Source organism: Calonectris borealis, chromosome 5, assembly GCF_964195595.1.
Source record: "Calonectris borealis chromosome 5, bCalBor7.hap1.2, whole genome shotgun sequence".
Lineage (NCBI taxonomy): Eukaryota > Metazoa > Chordata > Aves > Procellariiformes > Procellariidae > Calonectris > Calonectris borealis.
In genome coordinates this window covers 27,150,618-27,173,267 of record NC_134316.1, presented here as the reverse complement: position 1 = coordinate 27,173,267, position 22,650 = coordinate 27,150,618, and the positions used below count along the sequence as shown (strand labels likewise).

Below are 22,650 nucleotides of genomic sequence, written 5' to 3'. Positions count from 1 at the left end.
TGAGGCAGGCCACGCGCCGGGCGGACAGGCGACGCGGCGGCCGGTAACCGAGGCAACGGGGCGGGGCCTCCGCCGTAACGGGCGGGGCGGGTTGCCGTGGAGACGCGGCGGGGCCATGGCGGGCGAGCATCGGTCGCTGTGCCGCAGCGGCACCTCCCGCTCCCGCAGGCCGACGGCGGCGGAGCAGGCGGCCCGGGTGTCAGAGGAGAAGCGGGACGAGGTCGGCGCGGCGCTACGGGAGGCTTGGCTGGCGGCGACCGATGCGTCCCGGGCCGAGTACCGCGAAGTCACCCGCCGGCTGGCCAGCAGCAACGCGGAGCTGCCGTGGCGACAGCAGGACGCGGGGAGGGAGGCGGCGGCCGCGGTGACCTTCCTCACGGAGCACGGCCAGGAGAAGGCGGAGGAGGTGTGCGCGCAGCCGGGCAGGCCCTTCTCCCCCCCGGCCTCCTGATACAGCTTCCCGGCGTGCAGCCATCTGCAGCGAAACACCTAACGGCAGGTCCTGCCCCCGCGCTGTCTTTCGGTGCCTGCGGCCAAAGATGGAGGCGGGCAGTGCCCGTCCCGCCCCGGTGACAGGCAGCCGCGCGGGGGCCTGGCGGGCCGGGTGAATGCGAGGCAGCAGTGCGCCCTTGCGGCGGGAAGGCTCTCGGCGGGCTGGGCTGCGAGCGCGAGGCCTTGCCCCGAGTGCCCTCCCTGCCTGGGACCGGCTCCCGCGCACAGGAATAGGGCGTCCGGTTTTGCTCCCCCCCCGAGCAAGGGAGAGGGCAGTATACCGGGACGGATTCAGGGGAGGGCACCGTCGTGGCCGGGGGCTTCAGCGCGTGATGAAGGCGGCTGAAGCGTTTGTTCAAGCTTGAAAAAAGAGAAAGTTAAGGGGGAATCTGCTGGTTTTAGCTACCTGGAGTAGGTTTTAGAGAAAATAGAGCCAAACTCTACTCAGAACACAATGAAGAAAAAGAAGCCCTACGCTGTAGCTTCCATTTCCTCCATCGCAGATTATTTCACTTTAGTCCTATTCCTACTTTTCTAAATCCAAGTTCCAAGCAAACCCCTTTTTCAGTTAGAAAAAGAAACTGAAAATGGAAATTAAAATTAAATTATTTTAATATCCTATTTATTGGATGAGAAGATACAAAGCTCTGGTCCCCAGAACATTGGTGAGGTCAAATGGTAGGAGACAATTTTCTTGTTCACATCTCACTGTTTTCTTTCAGCCTATCCAGTGAGAAGATCTTACTCAGACCTTTTTCCAACTGCCTGTTTTTCTCCCTGTATCTGTCTTTCTCCTTTTCTAAACTGCTTCTCTAACACTGCACCGCTATCCAAAACAGAAAGGAAGAAAACCCTTTGTCCACATAGTTTTCATTCTTCAGTAGAGTCACAGATCTGTCTGTGGGTTTTTATAGTTTAAGCTTATATTATTTCCTATGCTTAATACAAATCAAACAGTTTTAAACATGGTTTAATTGACCTGAACACTGCAAACGAGGGGCCTTTCCCTCTTTCTGTGTCTTCTCATAATTAAATTTGAAGAGATGAACACAGCAAGGATACTTTTTCCTCCCCTCATAGTTATTGTTTCTTGATTTCTCTTTTCACAGATTGAGAAACTGAAGCAGGAGCTGATTGATTTGAAACAGCAAGTGCAAGAAGAGAAGAAGCAGTTGGTGAATTAACTTTTCTCTTTGTCCTCAGAACGGGATCTTCTGTGCGGGCTGAAAAGTAGTTCTGATTTTAGTATGAGGAACAAGCTAGGGCAGTTAACTGTTACAGGTTTTGATGCAAAAATGTTGCATGAAGAAAGAACTTGAAAAAAACAATGGTGATGTGGGAGTTCTCCCATGACTCTGTAGTATTATTTCAGATAGTAGTAGGAATATTTTATAGCATCTGAAATAGTATTAGGAACCAGCTGGGTAATGGTGAGGCCAGAGGCACAGCAAAAAACAGTTTCATTTTTACTGAGATAAACTATAGCTACTTTGAATTCTTTTATAATTCTCCTTCATTCATTGCTGTTGAACGAAGAATTCTTAAAAAGAACTGAGAAAATCATTATCTGTTAATCTGGCTTCAATAAGAAACACAGAACTGTGCTCATCTGCACTTTAAGACAGCTGTCTCCCATCAAGCAGACTCCACAAGGAACTTTCTCTCACCCTCAGATTGTAAAGAGCAGAAAAGGCTATAGATGATAGATGTGGTGGGTTGACCTTGGCTGGACACCAGGTGCCCACCAAAGCTGCTCTATCACTTCCCTCCTCAGCTGGACAGGGGAGAGAAAATATAACGAACGGCTCGTGGGTCGAGATAAGGGCAGGGAGATCACTCATCAATTACCGTCACGGGCAAAACAGACTCGACTTGGGGAAATTAATTTAATTTATTGCCAATTAGAAGCCAGAGTAGGGTAATGAGAAATCAAAACCAAATCTTAAAACACCTTCCCCCTACACCTCCTTTCTTCCTGGGCTCAACTTCACTCCCGATTTTTCTACCTCCTGCCCCTGAGTGGTGCAGGGAGACGGAGAATGGGGGTAGTGGTCAGTTCATCACACATTGCCTCTGCTGCTCCTTCATCCTCACACTCTTCCCCTGCTCCAGCATGGGGTCCCTCCCATGGGAGACAGTCCTCCACGAACTTCTCCAACGTGGGTCCTTCCCATGGGCTGCAGTTCTTCATGAACTGCTCCAGCGTGGGTCCCCCATGGGGTCACAAGACCTGCCAGCAAACCTGCTCCAGCATGGGCTCGTCTCTCCACGGGTCCACAGGTCCCGTTGACCTCCATGGGCTGCAGGGGAACGGCCTGCCTCACCATGGTCTTCACCATGGGCTGCAGGGGAATCTCTGCTCTGGTGCCTGGAGCACCTCCTCCTCCTCCTTCTTCACTGACCTCGGTGTCTGCAGGGTTGTTTTTCTCACTCCTTTCTTCCCACTGCTGTTGCGCAGCAGTTTTTCCCCTTCTTAAATATGTTATCACAGAGATGCTTTGCTGATGGGCTCAGCCTTGGCCAGTGGCGGGTCCGTCTTGGAGCCGTCTGGCATTGGCTCTATCGGACATAGGGGAAGCTTCTAGCAGTTTCTCACAGCAGGCACCTCTGTAGCCCCCCCGCTACCAAAACCTGGCCACGCAAACTCAATAGAACGATATTATGGACTTTATGCTTTAAACTTACTATTCATTTCTAGACTTGTTATTTCACTAGAAGGTAGCTTCTGCTGATTTTGCAGCATTTCTTCTAATGATTAATTCCTTGTGTTTTGTAAAACACTGCAGCTCGGTATAATTTCAGACTTTCAGTTCTGTGTGCTCTGTGTTTTATGTTACAATATTTGATGACTGGTTTCTCTCATTTTGTTTTCTTCTTATTGAGAATTTCTGATTTGCAGGCAGGCTATTATGCACAACAAATAAAAGAACTGGAAGAGAAATTTCAGAAAAAAGTCGGAGAAATTGGCCAAATTCAGTTAGAACTGAAATTAATAAAGGAGTTCCACAGGGAGAAAGCAGCTCTGGAGAAAGAGCTGGAAGATGTAAGTTTGTCACAAATATGCATTTGCAATATTTATTTAAAAAGCAGCTTTTCTGTCTTCATGGCAGCATAGAGTTTGGGAGTGGAAGAGACCAGACATGGCCAATCTACTGGATTGTTTTCTTTGCAGTTTACAGAGTGAGGAAAAGTACTAGGTTGATAAAATGCAAGTTCTGTAGCCAGAACTCACTTCTGTAGTGGTCCGGTGCCGTAGGGTTGTTTCTGGTTTTTTACATAGTAACATGGAATCATACAAACATATATGTGAATGGACTAGAGCATCTAGTACACACTTTAAAGGTATGTATGGAGGAGCTAGCAATTGACTATAAGCAGTACAAGTCTGACCAATTTCTCACTAGTCAGCTCAATCAGGATATGAACGCTAGTATTGTATCATCTTTTCAACCACATAAGCCATTTAGAATGTAAAACTAGGGACTGTCTTTCACTAAGCGCTTATACAGCACATGACCTAATCAGAAATACTTTGGAGCTGTAATAGAAATATTAAATAGTAGTATTGACTGTAAAACATTTCAGCCTGGGATAAAAAAGTATCCCAGTTGACTGATAACGTGAAATGTCCCTTGAGCAATTTAAGTGCCTTACTGACTCAGCTCTGCTGGAATTTTTTTCAACCACAAGAAGGGGCTTAGAAACAACACCAAATGCTTTCCGTGGAGACAAATGATTGGTCAACAGCATTTGGATTATTAATATATAGCTTCTTTTAAGTTAAGATATCAAATGCCAGTTAGGCATTTTTCAAAGAACGCTTGAGGCTTTGGACTTTGAATGATCTTGATGACTGAATGAATAGACAAAGTAAAGCACATTTCTAAAACTGAGTATTAAACAGTGACGGTGTGTGAATGACTGTCAGTGGTGTGAAAATGTGGGCACAGGTGAACTATAAAGGGGAAGCAAAGCAATAATACAAGTCAGAAGGTTAAGTGAATTTTATAGATAGTGTAAAAATTTGATGAAGACTGTGGGTAGTGCCAGGAAAGACTACCAAATTCCTTCTTGAAGAGTACATCCATACTTTTTGTTATATGGCTGAAATAAAACGCCATTACTAAATAAATTTTATTTTTTATCATAGTTAAAAGAGAATATGGAGATTTCAAACAGGAGACATCAGGAAGTGGTTATGAGATTGGAGAGGAGGTTTGGTGAAGAAAAGGTAAAGATTGACAGGCAGTTAAAGAAACTTTTATTAGAACAAAATGAAGCAAAGCTATGAAAACTTGGTACAGACCTGTAAGAATTTTACAGCTTAGCTCTGAAATTAGGACACTGAAGTATTGATTTTAATATAAGAAAAGCAAGAAAGGCTGTGATTAAGGGTCTTGGATTTTGTTTCCCTCTGTTCACACAGCTGAACAGCACTGGGAGAGAGGTGTTTAAGGAGAATGTTTGTCTTCACAGTGCATTTGCTTACCAGCTGAGAGAGACAATGGAATTGCAGAAAATCAAACAGAAGTTAGAAGAAGGCAAAACTCTTCTGTTAAAGGAGAAGGTTTCTGCTCTGGTTTTAATTCTGTTTCATTCTCCTCCAGGAAGGGGTACATCTGCATACAGGTGTAAATTTACTGAGACTAACCTCTTCCTGGTCAGACACCTCCGCAGTTACTGAATTCGGAGTTGTCTGAAGAAGAGCACTTATTCTATCTTAATTATGGAGGAGAAGGAAGGAAGAGTTTCCTATGCTAGCCCATTAAGAATAGGTGTCTCTGCAACATATACCACATACCAAGCTTTCTTCATCTGGCTTCTTTTGTAAACAAAAACCTGATCCCAGAGAAGTATTCACTCTCCAGTGTGAAGGTGCCAGCATGTTTACTACATTGTCAGTGTTGGGGGGAAAAAAACAACCTCCAGATTTGGTGCAAATTAAATAAAAGCCCAAATAATTTCTTCTCATCTTTTAGGAAACCAATGAGGGTTTGATTCAAAAAAAGATCCTACAGATCAGTTGCCAGAAAGCACAGATTAGAGATCTGCAGCGTAAAGTGGAAAAGCTGAAGATGGCCTTATGTCGCATGACCAGAGAATCCATGAGAGAGACTCAGAAAACACAACATCAGGTGCTGATAGAAAACCAGGCAAGCATGGTGGAGATCAAGAAACTGCAGCAACTACTAGAAATGAAGGATCGGGAGATGAACCGAGTGAAGAAACTAGCCCGGAATATCTTAAATGAGAGGACTGAGGTGGAAAGGTTCTTCCTAGATGCTCTGGAACATGTGAAGCAGGAGATCATATCCAGTAGAAAGCACTATAAGAAAAAGGTCCAAACTGCCTATTACAGAAAAATGATGGAGGCATGTGCAGGGAAGGAAGAATTTCCCAAAATCAAAACATTCAAAAGCAACATAAATAGCACAAATAGTGTGTACAGAGACCTAGAGGAAGCAGAGAAATGCTACCGGTATTGAAACACCAAAAACTAGTGTCTATCTTCCTAGCACACCTGAAAAAACCCTTTGCGTGACAATATTGTCTAGATTTGGAATGCTTGTGGAGGCTTCTGTAGTGAGAATAACTGTATGAGGTGTAATATCCTATCAATTAGTAATGACCTTGTGGGCACCTAATTTCAACTAGGCTATCACTTTTTGGTCATTATTTCTATGGATTAAATTAAAGATAAGCTCAAAAGAGTTCTTTACATATTCTGCCATGTGCTATGGAATTTGACATAGAACTTCTCGTATGGATGTGCTTCCGCAGCTTCCTTTTAATAATTATTGTTACTTCGCTAATCTTTTTGGTTTTATAGGCATTGCTCTTCTGGCATTGCTCTTTTGCTTTTTACTCACTCCAGTGAGCTAACAACACTGAAGCCTAAAAATTACAATTGAGATGGTAACAGCTCTTCATTATTTTGCTGATCGTTTTAACAGAAACATCCGTGGATGGCAAATCCAGCCTTTTTTCAACTGTTCTTCCATATGTCAGAAGCCCCTGCTTTGCATTGTGCTTTCAGTGTTTTCCTCAAGCTTCATAACAATCTAAAAATTAAGCCATTACATGAAATAGTCACCGACATATCAAAAACAAGATCACATGCAGTACAGTACTGATTGACAGGATTACATTTTATAGTGAATAAAACAAAATCTCAGATTTATAAGTGTGAGTATCTCAGAATTTGTATTAGGATGCAGCTTAATTTAAATTAGGGCTACACATGCTGCAGTGGCCAGGATTACAGGTCTCCAACCTCCTGCTAGAAATCTGTGCCTACGAACTGCAGCAGGGTCCAGGCACTTGGATTTTAAGCCATAGGGTTAAGGTCCCTCATAGCTGAAGTTTGCATACAGCCTTGCTGAGAGATCAAAATTATCCTGCTCCCAAATAAAATGTTTGCTTAGTATGCATTGGCTATTGAATAACTAGGCGACACACAATCAGTCAGAATGCTTTGTTCAGTTCAGGCTATCTTATCTCAAAAATGATACAGCAGAAACACTTCGTGAAAAATCAGAGGTGAAAGTCATTATTGAGATCTAAGGAAGCTTCTCCTTGGAGCAAGAGAAGGGAGAGACTGGAACTGAGAATGAAAATTGGTTATACTTATTGACCCTTTTATGTATGAACAGGAGAAGCAAGGGAAGGACAACGTGCTTGAAACTAATACACGTTAGTACTAACCCTCCCCCTCCCAGTATTTATAACCACTACACGTGTAACAGAAATCATTGGTTTTGTTCTACTTAGTTTAGAGAGCCATAGATTTAGAAGTTGAAAAGTCAGCGCTGCGTGCTTAGATGTATTTTTTGAATTTACATGCTATGAATAGCTGAACAAGAGCAATGCAGAGCTAGAATTTAAAACCTGTTTTACACATAAAGAATTCATGAGAGATATGCCTTTGAAATTTTCTTCTAATACGTTGATCTTTTCTATGTTTTTCAGGGAAAAAATTCAGTTTGAAAAAGTGGATATCAGTGAGTTGACATGGGAACAAAAAGAACGTGTTCTGCGATTGCTTTTTGCCAAAATGAATGGCACAAATCCATGGTAATACTCTGTTTCTTCAGTAGGTGAATGCTGAACTTTCCCTGTTACAGGAGCTGGGCTGATAACTCCAGGTCAGGGGATTGCAAGAAACCCTGAATCTAACATAAGAATTTAACTTACTGTGTGGCTTGGTATGAGATACTTTAACCTTTTGAAAAAGGTGATTTAATCTTTTGAAAAAGTTGACATGCATGGATTTAACTCCTTTTATCAGTATTTGCCAACATACAAGAGCACACATAAAGCTGTAGAGTATGAAAGCTTGAGGAGTGGAATACAAACACTCATTTTAAGTTGACTTATGATTAAAGCCATTTTTTTTAAAAATTTTTTTGTTTCTCCTCATTCCCTTTTAATTGTAATGATTTTGCCGTAAAATACAGAATTCCATAGTGAACTGAACTCATGTTTGATTCATAGTGCTGATTTTGGACAGTGTAGGGCAACAGCTCAGGTGCCCTGGCATTTCTTGCTTGCTGTCCGTTTTAGAAAACAAGTTTGGTGTGGGATTAGAAACCTGGCTGAGCATCAGTCACCCTTAGATGAGAATTACTTTGCTCTTGTGTCTTCCTCGCAGGAAATACACCAGAGTTTTGGCTACTTCAGCTCCAGCTCCTGACGATACTAAAGAAAAAAGCAAAATTCGGTAAGATACTAAATTATATCACATTATCTAATATCTCCTCAGTTCTGGTTATATATAAATGGATGCAATTGTCTCTGTCATCCTTCCCACTTTAGAATACTTTGGTTTGTCTGAAGATCTATATTAGTGTGTCTATACACAAATAAATGTACGTGTGACTAGAAAGATGGATTTTTTTATTTATGTTGAAATTTCTGGTCATGTTTATCTTTTAGCAGCAGGCACTTAGACTCTGCTCTCATGAAAATAAATTGATCTCATGCCCCCTTAAAGCCTCTTCTTATTGAAAAGCAGTTTTATTATTTTTTGAGGATTCTCTTGTGAAAGGCCATGATCATACAAGGAGGCGCGTTTCAGCTAGCATAGCGAGTTTTGATTGAAAGGCAAAATCTGTTAAGCTGATGTTGCATTCAGTATAGAATCACTTAGAGGCAATGGACCAGGATGAAGATTCATATGCCTGATTTTCAGATACAGACTCAGATACAACTATATAGCTAATTATAACACTCCAAGGCAAGCAATATCAACTTCCACCGGAGGAATAAGTAGGGAGGGGTTCTGGCATGCTGTCATGCCAGACATGAGGCAGTCAAGCACACAAACCGAAATGTAATAGTCAGACGTCAAATGACCAGATAAAAGTTCATAAGCAGGAGCCCTGGAGGGATTTATATGGAAAGATGAGAGACACCTCCTTTGGAGAGGCAGACCGCCACTTCCAGAAACGGGAGTGGAAGTGAATTGTAGCCTTTTTTTGCACAAGACGGGAAAAAACCAGAAGTGGAAGTCACAGGGCCCAATGCTCAAAGGTGGTTAACTATTTTAACATAAATTTTGGACTTGAGAGTATCAAAAAGCTTTAAGAATCTAGACTGCAGTGCCTTCTAGGCAAGAAACAATTTTTAACAGGAGACAAAGGGTTGACTATAAAATTGTATTTTAATAGAATCTAAAGAAATTTATTATGAGATATTTTATACTTAGATTATACTTTTGTATAATATATATTCTTTAGCTTATTTTTTTATAGTGAATGCTGGAATAAAAAGGAGAATAAACAGGTGGGTGGAAAGCAGTAACAGCAGTGAGATGAGGCAGGTACATAATGATCAGTCAGCATCTGCAGCTTGATCTAAAAAGGAATTTCATTAACTAAAAAAGGCAGATACAAGATTTGTATTTCTAGTACAATTATTTAAAATAATCTCGTTAAAAAATGCTGCTGGAAATGCAGATAATCAGAAAAGATGTTTGCGCGCAAATGAAAAGATTGTACAAGTGTCTAGAACAGGCCTGGAAAAAGTGCAAGGATACTCCTGCAATTCTTCAGGGAGCAGCGTAAGCTTGATAATAAACTGTTTTTGTTACAGGAGAAGCTGGATTTTAGAATTTCTAAAGGAAAGATACAATGGGTTTTAATAGGACAACAGAAAAGTCAGAATAGCAATATCGATTACGAAGAAAATTAAGGCGTTTTGAAAGTGAGGAACTATAGACAATATTAGAGGCTGTTAATTAGTATTCCTTTCCCAGGTGCATGAATGAATGCTGATGTCTTAATGGTGATTTACCTAGAATATTTTACCTTGCAGCCCAGAAAATACTTCTCCCAACCTAATATTCATTACACAGCAGGCCGAATTATCAGATTCATCATCTTCTGCAGTAATCCTTCCGCATATTCAGATGTTAACAGGGTAAGGCAGCTGTACACTTTGCATGAACAGGCGCAGCAATTACTGACTCATCTGCACTTTTCATTTGGAAGTTATCTTGTGAGCAAAGCTGTGAATTCTAAATCTGTCTGCTCCATTGCTGCTTTGACTACGCGTTTGAAATCCACCTGAAATATAGTTATTTTCCTCCTTCTTAAAGTAAAGATTTTATTCTCTCCGAAGCCAGGAGCTCGGATGACCCTGTACAGAGCACTAGGATTTGGACTAGTGGTTAGAACTCTGTATATACGTGTTGCTATAATTTGATGAAGATACATTTTCAGTTTGTAATAAAGTCATTTACGTGAAGCTTAAGAGTTTTTGTGATCAAACAATGTTTATGTGGAAACAAAACCAAGGCATTCCTTGAAATGCTGTATGAGGAAATAGGTACAGAGGTCCTTGAAATACTGTAAAAGGAAGATGTATACATGGGTTACAGGAGTCACAGACCAGACTCTGCAAAGAAGGGAATAAAGTCAACATCACAGCTGTATAATGTCTTACCAAGGAACAGTCATATTCTGCAGAAATGTATTAGCATGTTTTTAATTCGTAACCAAATCGCAAGGTGAGAATTTCCCTGTAGGGTATAGCAGAGGAAAAAAAACAAGATACAAACATTAGTGAATGCACAGCAATTGCACTAACACGTAACTGTCAGTTACAAGGCATCTTTACCAGAAGGCAAGATATAAAATGTTCACATTCAGGTTGTTTAATTAGAACAAGTAATGGTTACAATCATTAGAGTAATATTATTTTTCGTGGGTGCTTGAATGAGTTCCCTGCAGATCCCTCATGGCTGCACGATCTTCCAGGAACCAGGAATAAAAACATAGGCTCTCCAGCTCCAAATGCACAGATTCTTAAAAACAGGGTATACCAAGTCTTATCCTTCTCTAGTAATGGGACCTGCAGTCCCTAAAGAACGTGACTGTGAGCAAATGTAGCAAAGAGTCAATCAATCAACACAAGAAATAGAGCTATAGTCAGGAAAAGAAACGAACAGAACAGGCCTGGCTGCTTTGTCATTAAAAAACGTGTTCTTTCCTCCCACTGACCCATCTACTTACTCGTCCTTCCACCCGGACCCACATGATGCTGTGACGTGAAGATACATATACATGCTTATATTTCTGCTTCCACATTTTCATTATGTTAGAGGACCTGTAGGCACGTATCTGTTAGCACAGTAAAAAGGCACCAAACAACTTTCAGGTATAACGGAATTGACAGCAAGCTGGAGAATACAAGCCACATGCACAACAGGAACAGAAGTTTTCAAGCTGTCAGAGGCATGGAAAAGGTCACTGTACCATACAGGAATTTTTTTCATCCTCAGACAAGCAATCAAATATGCTTTCCTGAAAAATCCTTAGAAAGCTATTTCCCAAATGTTTTGGAAACTGCTCAACAGATGAAAGACTGACATTTTCAACACTGAAACTTGCTGTCTTCATTGTATGTAAAGTCACTTCTATGAGACACCCAAGGTGTCCCAGTTATGTCACTCAAAATGAGTACTCATCTTTGAGTAAGGTGAACTCAAAATCTTAAGATGTAAGATAAAGAGGTAAAGAAAACTGCTACAAGATGTACCCAGGAGCGAGTCACTAAGGCTAAAGATATTGAAGTGGAAACCAGAGTCATGTTCAAGTTCAGAGGGTCTGGAAAGCAACACAAATTAAGACCCACCTCACTGTCTGCCCTTTCCATTAGATAAGGTTGTTTCCTCTGTGATAGGTTGTAGGAAAAAAATTGAGTTCAGCTAGCCAAAAAACACTGACAGCAACAGAAAACACAGACTGTGCATTACATGAGCCTGCCTGATCTGCACAGAAACAGAGGTCCTTGAGAAAATGGAGCTTTCTATTCATTCCCAAGGAAATTATGATAGTCAGGACAAAGCTGGAAAGTGCAGCATAGGAGAAGGGCACCAGGAATGGCATCTACAAAGGCTGATTTAGTTTCCCATAGTTGGCATAACCACAGCAGGTTTGGTAACGGTGGCATCTTCCTCTTTCCATTGAGAAATGATAGTTTTCAGTTGTGTGTAGAACTGCACTCCCTGGAGGAAAGGAGAGACACAACGATCAGATGTTTGGCGTTATGAATTCTTCAGATGTGCACTTGTGTATCAAACAGTTTTTTCTTTCTCTACAGAGGGTTGAGTTTTCCTCTGTGGGAACAATTCCTGTCAGCCTGTTCCTTTTACCAGTTCCCCAAAGATTCTGGTTCTGTGAGAAAGCTGGCTACTTAATTCTTGCTCCCTTCTCAAATCTCCTAAAAAAAACCCTTGCTTTTTTATATTTAAGGGACAAAAAAAGGAATTTGCTATTGTAACATGCATTATGGTGGCTGTGATCACTGGCTGGACTTCAGTTTCCTAGTTGAGATGGCTTCAGTCTCCTTACTAATGAGTCCAGTGACCATCTCTCCATTGCCATTTGTAATGTGATTTATCACAATTCAACCCAATAGATACTCTCAATCAGTAAGTTACCTGCTTGCCATAGAAATTGGTGTCTCCTCTGAAAGAAGCACGAGAGCCGGTGAAAGAGAACATGGGCAGAGGTACTGGGATTGGAACGTTGACACCCACCTAAGCCAAAGGAAAGCTGCCATATTAATCACAAGAAGTAGCAGATTGCAGAGCGCTCTCCAAAAGCTACCGCATTTTGTTTCCTTAAATCTGAGGCTGGGTACTGTTGGCCAAGTAGTCCATGATTAGTCACTACAGCTGGATGGCTACCCACTGTAAATGGCGAGCACTAATAGCAACAATTCTAGCTTGAACATACCTGCCCCACATCTACTAAGTGAGAGTATTTCCGAGCTGTGGCTCCATTGGTGGTGAAGATTGCAGTTCCATTTCCATAGGGGTTATTGTTCACCATCTCAATGGCATGATCCAAAGTGTCTGCTTCCAGAACCACTAAGACAGGCCCAAAGATTTCCTCCTTGTAGCAAGTCATGTTTGGCTGCCAAGACAAACAACAGAAAAAGCAGCTTGTATACAGGATATAATAAAAATGCTGCTAATGCTCAGGATATTCCTAGGATCACCCATACTGCATTGCCACAGGCCATCCTTCAGTCCTCCTTGCCTTTTCACCATTTCCCATGCCCTGCTATCTATCTAGTCCACTAAAGGGGGTACCACTTTTCATCTCCAGAGCACTTTCTGCTTTTACTGCCTGCCTAACCTCACCTACAGGTCTAGTCTTACCAAGGCTGATTAAGACCAGGATTAATTCAGGATACTTTACTTCAGTTCTTGTTGACAAAGTGACTAGAAACTGCTAGCCTTTCCAATTCAGTGTCCGGGATTTATGTCTGATAATTAGCAACATCTGACAAATACAAAAACACCAGTTGGAGAGTACTTTAATCACTAATAGCTAATACAGCAAACTACAAAACATTCATTAGACAAGTTCTAAGTTTTATGTGGCTTACGATATTATTAACCACTGTATAAGAAAACTAAGAATCACAAAATCTCAGTGAAACTTTTATTTTTGAATACCTAACAATATTTATGACACATCACAGTGTGAAAGTGAAGTATTTTAAGATGTTTAATGAAAATAAGGCAAGAAAATTCTGAGATAGATTAAAAGCCTGAATTATATAATAGCATAAAAATCAATAAAATCCCAAGAATACAAAGTACAATAGCAGAATTATCACGATTGCTTTGCTATCATGGAATCACTCACCAAAAGGCCCACGAAGAACTGAATACTTAAATACTAAGGAAATCATACCAGCTAATTGCATAAACAATTATGCATAAAAATTTAGGTATGAAAACTCACGTGGATGTGTACCTAGTAAAGAACATTCCCCCATAGTAGTGTCCATCTGTTGCACACCATGCATTATGTTGAGGGGCTGACTCAACGAAGTTGTGAATATATTCAACAACAAAGAGATTTTGTACCTTATCCTGTACTATTCTCGTGAAGATTTCTACAAATATTTAACTTTTTTTTTCTGCAAATCCTTAAATTGCAAACTGCAGGAGTGTATAACAGAGGTAGGAAAATTGCAAGTTTGGCTGTTCATCATACTCTTCCTTAGGCATCTGCTCTGGCCATTACTACAGATAGTACACTATGCTCAATGGATATTCAGTTTAACACAGTACAAACTGCCTGTATCTTCTCTTAATTGGCTGCAATCCATTCAAGTTAAGATCATTAACCTCATTCAGAGCATGTTGCACTACTGCAAATTCTTTTATCACCTCCACAACAGCGTTACAATGAGCACTTCATTGGAATTGTGCAAGGGAAGGCTAAGCCATTTATAGGCTTTTTACCTGGTGATTATTGATTACTGACTGATTTGGGTAACCCATTTTTCAATTGACCCTGCAATATACACTATCAAGCGCTGGTTTTGGTCATTTTACCTTGACATTGGCAAGGATCGTTGGCCCAACAAAATTTCCATTTTCATAGCCCTTCACTTTGATATTACGTCCATCCAGAAGAAGTCTGGCACCTTCTTCTACTCCTTTCTCAATCAGATGGCAAACCCGTTCCTTAGCTTGGGGACTGATTAGAGGCCCTAAATCTGCTCCAGGCTGGTCTCCTGTGAAGAGGCAGAGACACCAAGTTTTTAATCCTGACAGCTTCCTCTTCACAGGCATCATGGAGGTAACTACACTGGCAGGAAAAACATGAAAATCCTAGTGTTTCTGAGACACAGAACAAAGATTTGAGACATTAACGAATAAGAGTAATAGTCTGCAACTCTCATAATCCATAAATAAGAGAAGTCACAAGCATAATTTTAGATCAGCAGGAAGCCAAAATTCAACAACAGATTCTTCTCAGAAAGGAAACTTTTCCCCTTTGCTGGAACATAAACAAAAGATAATTCTCCTAGAATTAATAACAGTCTAGTTTTTCCAAAGTACTTGTTTCCATTTTCCCTTTTTATTGCATGGTTACTACAAATTGGAAGGATCTCTACGTGAGGTTGCTATATAAATGGTAGGTTTGAGTTAAACGTAGGACATAACCTCAAAGCTCCAGTTAAAACAAGACCGATCCTGTAAACCTTGCATCAAAGTCATACTGCCAAGCCCTCCTACATATTCCTAACACCAAGTCTAGGGCTGTGTTTCCCAATCCAGACAATGTGCTAGCTCCCACCCCAACACATCAAACCTATGGTGCCAATAGCTCCAAGGGACACACTGTAGTATGGCGGATACATCAACCTAAAAAGCTACAGTTGTACAGAAGTGAAGTACCTTGTAAGAAATTATCACAATCTGTACCTGCATTTACACGTAGATTTTTGGCTCTGTCCACAAGCTCTGGCAGCCATTTCTGAGCTTCTCCCACTAGAATTGCTGTAGACAGGGCCATGCAGCGTTGGCCAGCTGCTCCAAAAGCAGCTCCAACCAGCTGGTTCAAGGTGTTCTCTTTATTGGCATCAGGCATCACCACACCATGGTTCTTGGCTCCCTGAAATACAACACATACACAGTCTCCCATTATTAACCACCCTAGCCCACTTCTCTAGCTCTCTGGCAGTATCTTCATATAGTAGCTACGACTCTGCTACCAACAGGCTGGCAAGAAGTGCAGCCTCATCACTTAACTATCAGTCGCATAGTCAGCTTCTGCTGCTGAGTGGCGTGGTCTCTCTTAACATTCACAGAAGCCAGAGGCAGTCTATGTGCTGAAGTGTGCTCCATTCAGAGGCATTACCATGTTGGCCTGGACTCTCTTGCCATGCCGGGATCCTCTCTCATAGATGTACTCGCCAGCCTGATTAGATCCCACAAAGCTGATTGCTCTGATATCCGGATGGTCACAAATGAAATTCACAGCTTCAAATAGGAAATAATACATTATAACTGTGGTGCACAAATGCTTCCATCTGTTCCCATCCCCACAGTGCTAAACCTATGTATCTTTCTTCTTATCAAAATTCTTGCCTCTGTTTTTCCTACAACTGAGTTCCCCCACTGCCTGTCTATGCATCTCTCCACTAATTTCTCAGCATGTGTACTCCTGTCCTTATACACCTGGGTCTCTGCCATCTCTTCACACTTTCAGCATCTCTTAAGGTGCCTGAGTGATGCCAAGTGAAGTTACTGTTGTCTGTTTGTATCCTCATGCTCTGAAGCTACTTGTGTGCGCTGTAAAAAATATCATGTTAGGAGCTAGAATACTGGCATCCACTGCGTATTCAGTAAGGCATTTAATTCTTGTTTAGGCTTCCTTGGGAAACCAAGATGATTTATCTACTTATTTCATTTGGAGCTTAGGTTGCTAAATAGAATTTGAGCACTGACATGGCTTGGGAACTCTGACCCCAGCCCCCAAAATTTTGTCTACCATATCTCCTGAAAGATTTGGTGCCAGATGGCAGAGAATCTCCCAGTCACCTCCCCTCATTTCCATAAAAAGGGCTGAAGCATCTGTCCAAACCTATCTAACAGCAGCAGTATCAGACTCTCCAAATGGTACCTCCACTGAACATACACCACAACACAACACTTAGACACTCCAGCCATCTCCCAAGAAGGGCTATTATTACCTTCATGTTGTCCATGGATGATATTCAGCGTCCCATCAGGGGCTCCAGCATCCTGGAACAGCTTGGCAAGGAACATGAGTGCTCCTGGTACACGCTCAGATGGTTTCATCAAGAAGGTGTTTCCACAAACCATAGCCATGGGGAACATCCAAAGGGGAATCATGGCTGGGAAATTGAACGGTGCAATTCCCGCACACACGCCCAGAGGCAGACGGTAGGTGTAAGTGTCCATGTCTTTAGTGATGGAGGGCATGGTCTCTCCCAGTATGAGGGATGTCACACTGCAAGCATGTTCAACCACCTCTGCAGCAGAAAGGGCAATATGCCACTGGATGATCTGTTAACAATTAGTCCCCGAACGCCCTTCTCACCACTGCCTTGACCCAAGTCTTTCTTCCAGCCTTTTTTCCCACAACTTAAAACTCATTGTGCTCCAGAAAATCCCCAAGCGCTGTGAGCTCATTGTGAATGGATTTTCTCTTGCGTGCATTAAATGTCATTGTGATAGGAGCACAGACAGAACAGCCCCAGTAAAAGCAGCACAGGTATGGTATTATTGTACCACCTGGGACTCAACCTTAGACATCTGAGCAAAAGCGAGAAGTTCTTATCCCTTTATGGTAATTTGTAGTCACTCCTAGGAAAAGGAAGGATCTAACAACTTGGAAGTGATTTAAGGAAACTATCTAAAGGAACTTTTCAGGTTAGAATTACAATTGCCCCTTTTCTTTCAGTAGGAGGCTATGAAGGGAGCTACACATACAGAATCCCAGAGCAATCAGTTGCTCAGGAGACCTCCTCCCTTCCTATGGGTTCTCAAAGCCCCTTTTTTAGCAGGAGGAGCCAGCAGCTTACGGAGGCCTCGGAACACATCTCCCTCAGCATCAGCCAGGGTCTTCCCTTGCTCATAGGTGATGAGTTTTGAAATTTCTTTCTGAAAATGGAAAACACAAGTTTATGAACGTTAGAAAAGTGCCTGCCCATGAAACAGAGTGCAAGGATAAGACAGTTTAACGGAGAGCTGAACATCACAATGAATGGACTGAACAGAACCTGGAAAAGCCTACATTGACTGATTTGCTCCTTGTAGACAAGAAGCCAATAAGCCACACAGGTGACATCTTAGAAAAAACAACCGTGGGCTTGTATTCTACAGCTTTGAGGTGTCACACTACGGACACACCGAAAAAGCAATCAGGGAAATCCAAAGACATAGTAACATACTTCTCTCACTTGTCTTTATCAACTGGCACATTCTCCATCAAGGCTGAAAGTTCCTCTTGTGGCCTTTTGGTAAAGGGACAAATGCAGAATAATATTCCCTAAGAAGCACTGCCTCTCTGTCCCCATTTGATGGAGAGTGCTTTGCTACATCTCACCTCTCAACGACAGTGTCCCAGTTGGCTCCTCAATCATGGCAACAATGCCTCATCAAGAATTCTGTAAACCCTGAGTCTCTCAATTTCATTCCTAAAGTCAACTGCAATGCATTCAGCAACAGCCATCACACACAGCCGTGGTATCTCACCAGATTGTCTTTGATGAGTTGTTGATAACGCAGGAAGATTTGCTGGCGACTCAAAACAGATGTTTCTGACCAGTTCCAAAAAGCCTTTTTGCAAGAAGCCACAGCTGCCTCCATCTCACTGGCTGTGGCTTTTGGTACACGGCCAACCACTTCATTTGTGGCCTGAAGGAAAAAACAAACTGCATCAAAACTCAGGTTTTTCCATCTGTCCCTGCCAACCATTCAACGGTCCTTTCACATCACACACCTAATATCCTTGTTCTACAAGGAGCTGTACTTCTGAGGGGAGAGCACACAAAAGACTCCTTCCCTGGTGCACACAAAAGGCCTGGGCTACAACTGGAATAGTTCTGAAAACCTGCACTCTACACATCTCAAATTAGGCACCCAGAAAGCTGCAAATGGAGTGCTGATTTCCAAGTTGGAGTTGAAGTGATTTGTCTGTCTTGAAGCTTCTAGAGAGTATAAGGCAAAGGTTTCTGTGGACTGTGGTCTTTTCCCTCTGCATCATCTCGGCTCATCTGCTGTCCCTGGCAAGGTTCCTTTGGAAAAAGCAGTACATAACTGTGCAGTTGGCACTGATGTTAGTTTACCTAGGCCAAAGTAAGATTTTTATAAGCAACCTTAGTTCTACAGTATTTTAACTTTAAAAGCTTGTCTTTGCCAGTTTAACCTCCTTCTAATGCACTCTTAAAAATTAAGTCTGCTTTGACATGACAAAAACATCAGGTACATCATTAAGAGAGAAACTATTCAAAACAAGAGAAAGAAAATTAAACAAGAACATTGGTTGCCACATGGAGACCAAATGAGCTTCATGAACATGGCTCGCTGCTCTGATCACTTCCACAAAGCAAACCAAAATAGGGCTTTACAGAGAAAAGTTTTTAGTAACTGCTGTCCAAATGCTTACTAGGGGGGTCAGAAAGGTCAGAATTCTCAGTGCAACCTCATTTCCATTTGTCTTTGATGGAGGACTCAGACAAGTACAAGTGCTACTAATCTAAGATTATTTTGTACTGCATAGCATCCAACCTCTAAATTCACTGTGAATATTGTGGCTCACAGATAGAAGCTCTCTGAAAGGAGCGGAGCTTCAGCTGTCAGGATTTTTTGCCTTGGTCTGAGAGTGAAATCAGTCTCTATCAGGACTTCATATTCAGCTGGCATCAAATCACACCCAGTTGATTTCACATACTGGGTGAAAGAAACCCTTCAGAAATTTGACATACTGATCACAGAGCCTTTCTATGAGGAAAAAAAGGTAAGTGGAGTTTAAGCTTCCTTTCCGGGGGTCAGGGTTTTACTACACAGGGGAGATAAAGGAGGTCATCACTTTCCTATGACTGACATTTCACGTGGAAAGGAAATTGAGAAGCAATTACATAGTGCTAAATCCATCTTAAGCTCCAAGCCTAAACCTTTCTCAAGAAATGTAGGTACTTTACCCTTTTGCCAAATGCTTGAACAGAGGCACAGACCCTTATTGCATGGTGGTCGCTAATATATAAGCTGAGACCATTTCACTTACCGGGTTGTGAATATCAATCCATTCAGTAGTTTTGGACTCAACAAATTTCCCATCAATGAAGAGTTTGGTTGTTGGCTGTAGAGGACAAAACACTGGACAGTGAGTGATCTTTGTCTCAAGGTGCCTAAATACCAGTGTGCATTATTACATGCAAACCTTCATCATTTACCGCTATGCTGCCCACTAGGGAGTCTAGATCCAGTATTTACAGCAAGACCCAGCTAACTGCTTAGGCTGAAATTTTTCATGCTCTCTGCCCCATTTTTCTCTCACTTTATACCAAAATGGCCAAAATTCTTTCTAAAAGCAGTTATAGAAAAATACATTGCTATGCTTATGTTCAGAACTATTTCAATCTACTTAATCACCCAATGTTTACTAAGTTAGAAAACTGAAAAACCGCAATTCATAAATGTTCAGAAGAAACAGTTAATAATTCACCTTGTGAGAATTCCATGTACCCAGTGCACACTGTACTATGTGTTTCCTTCCCATCAAGCCACTAAGTAGGTTCATCTCTCCAGCTCATAGCTACAGGCATAAAATTGGACTTTCCTCGCTCCCCACTTGGTCCTGCAACTAAGAGCAAGGAACCTGCATCTGCCGAGTTCACAGCGTCTGTCCTGGTAGGCAGCACAGAAAACAGAACTTTCCAACTCAGATGGAGAGAACAGAAAAGGAAAGTTGGGAATAAGGAGTTCAGGTAAACGCAGGGCAAGGGCAGAAGGAAAAGCAGAAATAGAAGCTGTAACTAGCACTGGACAGGCAACAAAACTGTATCATGCAGGAAAACAGATTGGGACTGTACAAATTAAGAAACTAGAAACTAGCAGTTGATATTGGGAGGTAAGGAGAGAACTAGGAGAAAGCAAGAACCGGTTAATTGTGCCACAACAGTGGCTTGGGGAGAACAGATAAGAGGAGGGGGAAACGGATCTGCTGTGTGAAGAACAGAAATAGGACAGATCAACAGAATTGGGATATAAACCCAAATATATGAGGGAAGTCTGTGAAGAAATTAGGATGTGGAATTATGAGAGGGAGATGAGGACTGGGATGCTATCCAAGGTGTAACGAAGGGAAAGAGATCAGAGGAAGAATCAGGAATATAAATGGCATTGGTTGGACAAGTAACGACAGTGAAAAGTGGATGAGAATGAAAAAAGTGAACAGCAATGAAAGTTGGAACAAGCTGAGAAAGCTTGGAGAAGAGAAAGCTAGGATGAGAAGTGTAAAGTAAGACTGTTAATGGATAAGCAAGACCTAGTGATTTGGGAGGTAACACCAGGAGTGAATCAAAAATAAAAAGTTGCAGATGATTATGTAGCTGGAATTACACTTGGGAAAGACAGGCAGAAGCCTGTGTCTACAAAACACAATTCCCTCTAGAACCTGGAAGGAAGTGCAGGAAATCTGAGTCCCTTGACTGAGTTTCCTGACTGTCAGAAAAGGTCTTCTAGCACTGGTCTAAAGAATGACAAAATCCTACTGCTGTCAGTCACTCCATTAGCCCAAGTGCCACGTATCTGCAGCGGACCTACAAGCTCTAGTGCTTTATGAGCTACGTTGACTTCAGTGCAATGGAATTTATGTTTTTTCAAATTGCTTAAAAGGGATATCTAGAAAATTGCACATACAAAGGAAAATATTTTAAGCAAGCCAGGAAATGCTGAATTAAGATTGATTGCACTTTTTCTATAAGATCACCACCTTTTTCCTGTAGAGAATGAGCCTGCTGTGGGAACAAGGACTGTAGTAAAGCAGAATATTCGGAGAATCATGATTTAGCTGTTCAGAACTTGAAGAGTGTACAGCCATGGATACCGGAAGAAAAAAGGCACTATAACAGTTAAAGTTGTTCGATACCGCCCAAAGGAAATCAGATCCTCTCTCTGTCATAGATAGATGATATGAGGCCAGCCCACACAGATTGAAAGAATCGTTTTTCACACATTACCGTTAGTCATATATTCTATATTCATTTTTGCTGATCTCATTGAAGAGATATTACACATGGTAAAAGAAATCTAAAAATCGGAAAAAAAATTGGCTGGTGTATGTGCAGCACAATGCGTGCTACTTAAGGCACGTGGAGAAAGCAAGTCAGGACGCGATTAACTGAAGTAACATATCGCCCTTCGCTGGACCTGCTGCGCCAGGCAGGGCTCGCTACAAGAAGCAATCTGAGGCCACTCCCGGAGCGGCTTCACCGCGACCCGCGGAGGGCGCTGCCCACGCGGGCACTTCTCAGCTCCGGAGTCAAACCAGCCTGACATGGAACTTTCTTCCCCCTCCTCCTGTTGAGCACGGGGGCCCTCCGTGCCCCGAGCGCGGGCAGTCCCAAATGTTTGTTCCAGAAATACCAACCAGGAGCCACGGGGAGGGGAGGGGAGCTGAGCCGAGCCCAGCTGGCAGAAAAGACCTTACGAGAGAAGACCCGAGGGAAGCCTTCGGCCGGCCGCGGAGGGCAGCGGCGGCGCCCGGGGCTTTCCCGCGCCCTCCCGCCGCCCGCGGCCTCTCCTCAGCCCGGGCGGAGCCGCCCCCCAGGCCCCGCGGCCTCCCCCGCCCGCCGGCTTCGCTCCGCGGGACGGGCACTCACCACCGAGGAGGAGAAGGAGGCGGCGGCTGAGGCGATCCAGGGGGCACCGGCTCTCCGCGGCAACTGGACGGGAGAGGAAGCACAGACCAGCCCGGTTCCTCAGGGCTCCCGACCGGCCCCGGCCCCCCGCGCGGGTCCGGCTAGCACCCACCCACCCCGCGCCCCGCCGCCATCGGCTACTCCCCGCTCCGGACCGCCCCACCCACGGGGCCCCGGGGGCAGGTGGGCCGCCACCCCCCTCCGCCGCCCGCGCCGCGGCCCCCGCCGAGCCGCGGGAGCCGCCGCGGGAGCCGCTGCGGGGCCGGGGGCCGCCGCCTCACCCTCAGCACCACGCGCTGCCGCCCGCCCCAGGCGCCGCGCGCCACCGCCGTCGCTGTCGCCGCCGCCATCCCGGCCGAGGGTCGCTGCACCCCGGCCCCCGACGGCGCCTCTCGCCCCGCCCCCGCCCGCCCGAGGCACCGCCCGCGCGCGCTCATTGGCCTCCCGCGCACC

At 43.3% G+C, this 22,650-nt stretch overlaps 2 protein-coding genes across 8 annotated transcripts; one reads left to right on the top strand and one right to left on the bottom strand.

Annotated features, from left to right (window-relative positions):
- The first annotated feature begins 49 nt into the window (after positions 1–49).
- Positions 50–10,674, top strand: BBOF1 (basal body orientation factor 1). Its single transcript, XM_075151597.1, has 9 exons — positions 50–406; positions 1,602–1,667; positions 3,392–3,535; positions 4,643–4,779; positions 4,915–5,059; positions 5,472–5,971; positions 7,462–7,566; positions 8,144–8,212; positions 9,808–10,674. The coding sequence occupies exons 1-9, from the start codon at positions 116–118 to the stop codon at positions 9,914–9,916; spliced, it is 1,566 nt and encodes a 521-aa protein (XP_075007698.1). The 5' UTR covers positions 50–115; the 3' UTR covers positions 9,917–10,674.
- Positions 10,464–22,597, bottom strand: ALDH6A1 (aldehyde dehydrogenase 6 family member A1). Of its 7 annotated transcripts, XM_075151581.1 has the most exons (13): positions 22,479–22,584; positions 22,159–22,221; positions 19,560–19,634; positions 18,276–18,570; positions 18,029–18,190; positions 17,356–17,434; positions 16,501–16,803; positions 15,666–15,787; positions 15,230–15,419; positions 14,354–14,535; positions 12,735–12,914; positions 12,437–12,535; positions 10,464–12,001 (listed from the first exon to the last, which is right to left on the bottom strand). In XM_075151581.1, exons 5-13 carry the CDS (start codon positions 18,140–18,142, stop codon positions 11,897–11,899), a joined length of 1,374 nt encoding a protein of 457 aa, XP_075007682.1. In that variant the 5' UTR covers positions 18,143–18,190; positions 18,276–18,570; positions 19,560–19,634; positions 22,159–22,221; positions 22,479–22,584; the 3' UTR covers positions 10,464–11,896. The 7 variants fall into 7 exon arrangements, with proteins under 7 accessions (XP_075007682.1, XP_075007679.1, XP_075007680.1 ...); XM_075151578.1 differs by lacking the exon at positions 18,276–18,570 and having other exon boundaries at positions 22,479–22,597; XM_075151579.1 differs by lacking the exons at positions 18,276–18,570; positions 22,479–22,584 and adding an exon at positions 21,707–21,981 and having other exon boundaries at positions 22,159–22,294.
- Between the last annotated feature and the right edge of the window lie 53 nt (positions 22,598–22,650).

What these genes read in the sequence shown, in the direction of transcription:
- BBOF1 (XM_075151597.1), top strand. Translation starts at nt 116, where the DNA reads ATGGCGGGCGAGCATCGGTCGCTGTGCCGCAGCGGCACCTCCCGCTCC. An exon ending in TGGAGAAAGAGCTGGAAGAT is followed by an intron (nt 3,536 to 4,642) that starts GTAAGTTTGTCA and finishes TTTTTATCATAG; the next exon opens with TTAAAAGAGAATATGGAGAT. An exon ending in ATGAATGGCACAAATCCATG is followed by an intron (nt 7,567 to 8,143) that starts GTAATACTCTGT and finishes TCTTCCTCGCAG; the next exon opens with GAAATACACCAGAGTTTTGG.
- ALDH6A1 (XM_075151578.1), bottom strand. Translation starts at nt 22,547, where the DNA reads ATGGCGGCGGCGACAGCGACGGCGGTGGCGCGCGGCGCCTGGGGCGGG. An exon ending in CATCCATGGACAACATGAAG is followed by an intron (nt 15,788 to 16,500) that starts GTAATAATAGCC and finishes TCCTATTTGAAG; the next exon opens with CTGTGAATTTCATTTGTGAC. An exon ending in ACTTAGTAGATGTGGGGCAG is followed by an intron (nt 12,536 to 12,734) that starts GTATGTTCAAGC and finishes CCTTTGGCTTAG; the next exon opens with GTGGGTGTCAACGTTCCAAT.